The sequence below is a fragment of the Patiria miniata genome, unplaced genomic scaffold (assembly GCF_015706575.1).
Source record: "Patiria miniata isolate m_02_andy unplaced genomic scaffold, ASM1570657v1 HiC_scaffold_23, whole genome shotgun sequence".
Lineage (NCBI taxonomy): Eukaryota > Metazoa > Echinodermata > Asteroidea > Valvatida > Asterinidae > Patiria > Patiria miniata.
The window spans coordinates 6,295,336-6,301,256 of NW_024037062.1; the positions used below are offsets into that span (position 1 = coordinate 6,295,336).

The 5,921-nt window shown below is 37.9% G+C and overlaps 1 protein-coding gene across 1 annotated transcript; it reads right to left on the bottom strand.

Moving 5' to 3' along the window:
• Window positions 1–771: 771 nt before the first annotated feature.
• Window positions 772–5,711, bottom strand: LOC119731086 (lactadherin-like). The gene is made up of 4 exons (XM_038204100.1): window positions 5,438–5,711; window positions 4,317–4,451; window positions 3,846–4,066; window positions 772–1,151 (listed from the first exon to the last, which is right to left on the bottom strand). Exons 1-4 carry the CDS (start codon window positions 5,622–5,624, stop codon window positions 1,002–1,004), a joined length of 693 nt encoding a protein of 230 aa, XP_038060028.1. The 5' UTR covers window positions 5,625–5,711; the 3' UTR covers window positions 772–1,001.
• Between the last annotated feature and the right edge of the window lie 210 nt (window positions 5,712–5,921).

The window sequence follows — 5,921 nt, forward strand, 5'->3', positions numbered from 1 at the left end:
AACTCGAAAAAGGGTAAATTTAAGTTCCTGTTAACCATCATTTTTCATTCAATCGATTTCTTTTGCCGTCATCAATGTAGCATGGGAAACCCCTGCTGCTAATGCTGATTGGAAATTTGACAATTCAAAATGTGGAAAGGTCTGAGCCATAAATCTTGGTCTACTGTTAGATTGGTTTCGGGTCATTCAATCGTAGCCCTCACTCAGAATGCAGGAGGCGGGAACAAGTTCGAACGGGAGGGCTCTGGAAAAGTACAAGAAGTGCAAATGCCTTTTGGGGGGCATGTTAAAGGTACAACGGATCATTGGCTTTTAGTGCATCCCCCCCCCTCCTTTTGAGCAACAAAATCGGGAACAAGTTCGAACGGGGGGCTCTGGAAAAGTACAAGAAGTGCAAATGCCTTTTGGGGGGCATGTTAAAGGTACAACGGATCATTGGCTTTTAGTGCATCCCCCCCCCCCCTCCTTTTGAGCAACAAAATCGGGAACAAGTTCGAACGGGGGGCTCTGGAAAAGTACAAGAAGTGCAAATGCCTTTTGGGGGGCATGTAAAAGGTACAACGGATCATTGGCTTTTAGTGCATCCCCCCCCCCCCCCCCCCCCCCCCCGTTTGAGCAACAAAATCGCTCTAATCTTAAGAAGGGTGCATAACAAGTGACTTGTTGAAGTTTCGGCTCAGTGGACACTATACATTTTGAGATACAAAAGGAAGGAATACACAATTTTTGTGCCCACTATCGATTATTGTTTTTACCGAATGATACCATTTCAGGCAGGACATTTGTTACCAGACCTATCTTCCTTTTTGAGCGAGGATTTTCTTGTTAAATCGCTGGGTATGTTTCTCGATAACTGCAAATATTCCTGTGCTTTTATGTTTTGACTGAAACATTCTTACAATTTAACACCACGTATCTATGACATACATATCCCCCGCTCCAGTTTGTCAAATTTCAACCAAGTACTACAACTAGGTTTTCCCAAGCTAGCAACGACGGAATTACTCATGACTTTCGCAGCCGAGGACCTCAAAGCGCATACTGCAGTGTGCGCCCCACTTCGTAGGCAGGATACGCAGGAACTTAGCCTGAAAGGCTTTCGGGAAAGTGGTGGTCACTTGAGAGTTGTGTCCTTTCAAGTTTCCAGGGAACTGTGGAATAAAAAAAAATATGGATAGGATTTACAAACTAGCGTTGAAAGTTTGGCAGGTGTTTAATTGTTTAATCGACTTTTTGTCTGGACATTTTCGTGTCGGCCCAAGGAAAAATTTAAATAAGTTGGCAAAAATTTCCATCTTCTGTAGGACCACATGTTAAATTTGCTAATTTTAAATAGCTTAAATTGCCTGATGGGCGTCTTTTTTTTGGGGGGGGGGGGGTTGTTTCCTTGCTTTATTTCTTACTGTGTGGGATCCCTCTGTTAACGCGTCACTCTACAAACTGTTACATACTGCATCGATTAAATATATGACACACCCAACCTCGTCCTCAGGGCTCACTTGAATGTTCAAACTCTTGTTATATGAGATATTTTAATAACGTGGTAAACATGTAATGTCTAATGTTGTCATGACATTTTGCAATAATGTTATGGCGACATGGTCTTAATAACGTTTTAACGACACCTTCCTGACATTAATGTAAAACGTTTGTGTGATGTTTTTATTACGTTATATTGACATTATGCTTTAACATCAAAATAATGTTTTAATGACAACTATTGTTGTCGTGACATTTTGCAAAAATGTTATGGCGACATAGTGTTAGAAACATTATTACTTCTTTCTTACGACTTTCCTACAAAAATGAGTTAAACATAATAATAACATTACTTGCACATTTTGCAGGAATGTTGTGAAAACACAATAATAACATCACCAAGACTACGTCGCTATAACATTAATGGATAACATTAAGGCCTTAACGTTAAAATAATGTTCCATGCATTTTTTTAAGGAATGTTGTGAAAACATAATACAATTATTAAAAAACATTAAGATGATGTAACGTGTACATTTCAACGGAATATTGTTTACAAAAATGTTGGTAATAACATTTTGATAATATCGCGTAAACATACCTGGTAAAACATCAATGTCGGGGAAATTAAATCACGTTATTAAAATGTTTGGTTTTTGTACATATCATAATTCATTCCGAAATTTTGTTTTAAACATTTGGCTATAACGTTTTGATAATATCGCTGTAACATACCTGATGAAACGTCAAATTTTAAGGCATTCCAATCACGTTATTAAAATGTTTTTGTATATATCATGATATTGCATCCCTAAATCCTGTTTAAACTTTTAGTAATAACGTTTTGATAATATCGCTTAAACATACCTGATAAAACGTCAAATATGAGGCATTTAAATCACGTTATTAAGATGTTTTTGTATAATATAATGATACTTCTCGATCAATCTTTTTAAAACAATTAGTAAAAACGTTTTGATAATCGCTTTAACATACCTGATGAAACATCAAATTTGAGGCATTTTAATTACGTTTTCAAAACGTTTTTGTTATGTCATGAAATGTCATCAATATTTTTTTTCACAACATTCGGTAATGACATTTTGATAATATTTCTTTAATATGCCTGATAAAAGGTCAAAATTGAGGCATTTAAATCACGTTTTTAAAACGTTTTTGTAATGTCATGAACTTACCTCCATATATCGTTTTCAAAAACATTTGGTAATAACGTTTTGATAATATCGCTTTAACATACCTGATAAAACGTCAAATTTGAGGCATTTTATTTACGTTTTCAAAACGTTTTTGTTATGTCATGATAATTCCTCCATAAATCTTTATAAAAATATTTAGTAACAGCGTTTTTATAATATCGCTTTAACATACCCGATAGAACGTTAAACATGAGGCATTTAAATCACATTGTTAAAATGTTTTTGTATAATATCATGGTATTTGATCAATCAACCTTTTTAAAACATTTGGTAAAAACGTTTTGACAATATCGCTTTAACATACCTGATAAAACGTCAAATTTGAGTCATTTTGATTACGTTTTTAAAACATTTCTCTATATGTCATGAAATGTCCTCCATAAATCTTTTTAAAAACATTTGGTAATAACTTTTGATAATATCGCTTTAACATACATGATAAAACGTCAAATTTGAGGCATTTAAATCACGTTATTAAAATGTTTGTGTATATGTCATGATGTTGCTATATAGTCATTAAAATGTTATTTTCGAATGTTATAGATATAACATCGGTACGACTTTACAGAAAATGTTAACACAGCAGTGTTTGCTGGGTAGCGTACTGCTTGACGTCATGGGACCGAGGTTGGGACTCGCCTTCGATGACCGAATCTAGACCGCAATGTTTGAGAAAATGGCCATATAAGTTATGTTTTCGTGCAAGTCGGGTCTGTTTGCAGTCTTGGATGTGTGTGAATTGTTTTTGTTTTGCTGAAAGAACGCACACCATTTTTGTAATTCGTGGACAGAACTTTAAAACTATGGTTGTGTTTAAAACTCCGTAACTTGAAAAGTACATGAGTTTGAATGATTCTTGTACTAAAAAAAGCGTATGAATTGGGCTTTCATATCCTAAATTTTGCAAGTTCTACATGAAGAACTTCACTAAAGCAATAGTCCCGACATTTTTGTTTCGTTTTTTTACTTACCCTGTATATATATTTAAATTGTAGCAACATAAATATTGATATTATCCTCGTCATTAAACATTGGACTCACATCTGCTTAGAATCATACGCCATAAATACTGTTGTTGCACCGCCCCAATTCACTCATAAATATGACTTATAAGGTCCTTCATTAACATCAATGTAATTAATTACTGACCTTTCTCGGTGAGGTTGCTCCTTCCGCAGTGACGTAAGTCCATTCCTGGCCGTCGTTACTATAGGCAACCTTGAACTCGCTCACCAGTTGATTATCATACGGCGAATCACCACGCCCCTGGGTGATGACACCAGTGACAATCACACTCGTACCGAAATCGACTTGGATCCACGGATTGGGGTCACTAGGTCCAGCACTTGCCCAGGCAGAGGATATGCCGCCTACATATTAAGCAAATAATTCAGCTATAAGCACAAAGGAAGTCTTAGCACTATACCTGCAGCGGCCGCTCTGCACTTGCAGAGTGAGATAATATTTCTAAAGTTAGCGACCCCCCAACCCCTGAAAAACGTTTGTAGTGCTTCTTCAACTTCTGACTTTTAGTAAATCCTTACCATTTCGTTTGAGTTGTTTTACGGTTCGCAACATGTGATGGTCCGCGATCTTAATACAAATTAATTAATTATTTACCTTGAAAGTTAAGACGAGCCCTGTGGGGCGCATAGTTAGCTAGGTTATAAAAAAAACTCGAGGCTGTGATGCTTGCATCCGGGATGCGGCCATCTTCCATCCCAAGGGGTCCAACCTCAGAGCAGTCCAAAACATCTGCAGGAGGTAATGGGAAAACAATCGATCAGGGTGGGGCGGGGTTCATTGAAGCAATCACACCAGTCTTTCCTTAAAAGAGCCATCGTTTGTGGAGCTAACAGGCGGGTGCAGATTCCGTCCTCTCCTTATCTCAGTTCTACCAATTTCGAAAATTGAATTTCCCTGTGATTTCCTGACATTTTAATAAGAATTTTCTTAAGTTTTCTGATTTCTCTTTAAATTTTGTTCATAAGTACCTGAGGCAGTTTAGGCATTCCCAGTGGCCGAGAGCCCGTCACGTGGATGGTTTTAAACCAAAGGTAAAACACTGCTCTGTCCTGCGCCACATCGAGCAGTACGCGCAGTGCGCGCGACAGGGCGCGTGACTCACTTACCATAAACAGAGCTAGAGGGGTGTTTAACAAACAGCAAGTAAAATTGTTGAACAAAATCGTTTGGACTTTGTAAATATAACTTATTTTGACTTTTTTGCCCAATAAGAAGAAGCCTTCGGCTCTGGGCATTATCCGCGACCAGGTCGGTTTTAAATGTACTTGTTTGAAATCGTCTATTCAAAGTCATATGATTTGGTGGGTGTCCTCGAAGCAATATACCCCCAGGGAACACGAATACGTATAAACTTGGGACCAACCGTATTTTTTCTTGTTTACCCATCTTATCAAGATGGTAAAAAGTGCAAACAGCTCACGATGGGACCATTTTAGGAGAGCACTGTCCGAAAATATGATTTTATCTGGTTTTTTTTTTTTTTTTTTATAAATAAGCTTCGAAAGTAACAGTTTTTAGGAGCTGGAAGGCAAGAGATCCCGGGCGAACAATTTGACAGTTATTTTGGGCGAACGCTACGCTCGATTTTTACGGCTATGGTGTTTAGAAGCCGTAATATATCAGCCTAAAAGCCCACCCTCAACACGACAAATGGGACTAAGTTAAAAGCGGTTTCGGCATGACAAAAATTGTCCCTACAAAAATATCGCACCTACCTTTCGTACAGGAGACATGGACCGCATCCAGTTGGTCTCGAAAGACGTCCAGTTGGCTATATAACGGACGCAGAGCTGCTTCGAGACACGAATCGCAGTCACTGTCGGCGTGTGCGGTTGCAGCAAACAGGCAGCACTGGACCACCACGGCAAAAAGAGCTATCAGAAGGCACTTCATCTTGATCATCAGAGACACACACTGTACTCGAATCAGTTGCAGAATCGCACTTATGAAGGTATACAATTATGTATGCTAGTTTGGAGAAAACGTTGGTTCTTAGCATGACATTTTTACAATGAATGACAATGCAAATAATGATGAATAGGTAATTCAAGTCCCGCTGAGTAGTCAATTTAGAAGCTTATGATGTCTAACATCTGCTCATGTAATATGACCCACTGGGCTTGTCATTGGTGCGTGTCTGTATGTATTTGTGAGGAATTTCTCAATTTTCTTCAATAGTGCAAAACAAATATGTAATTC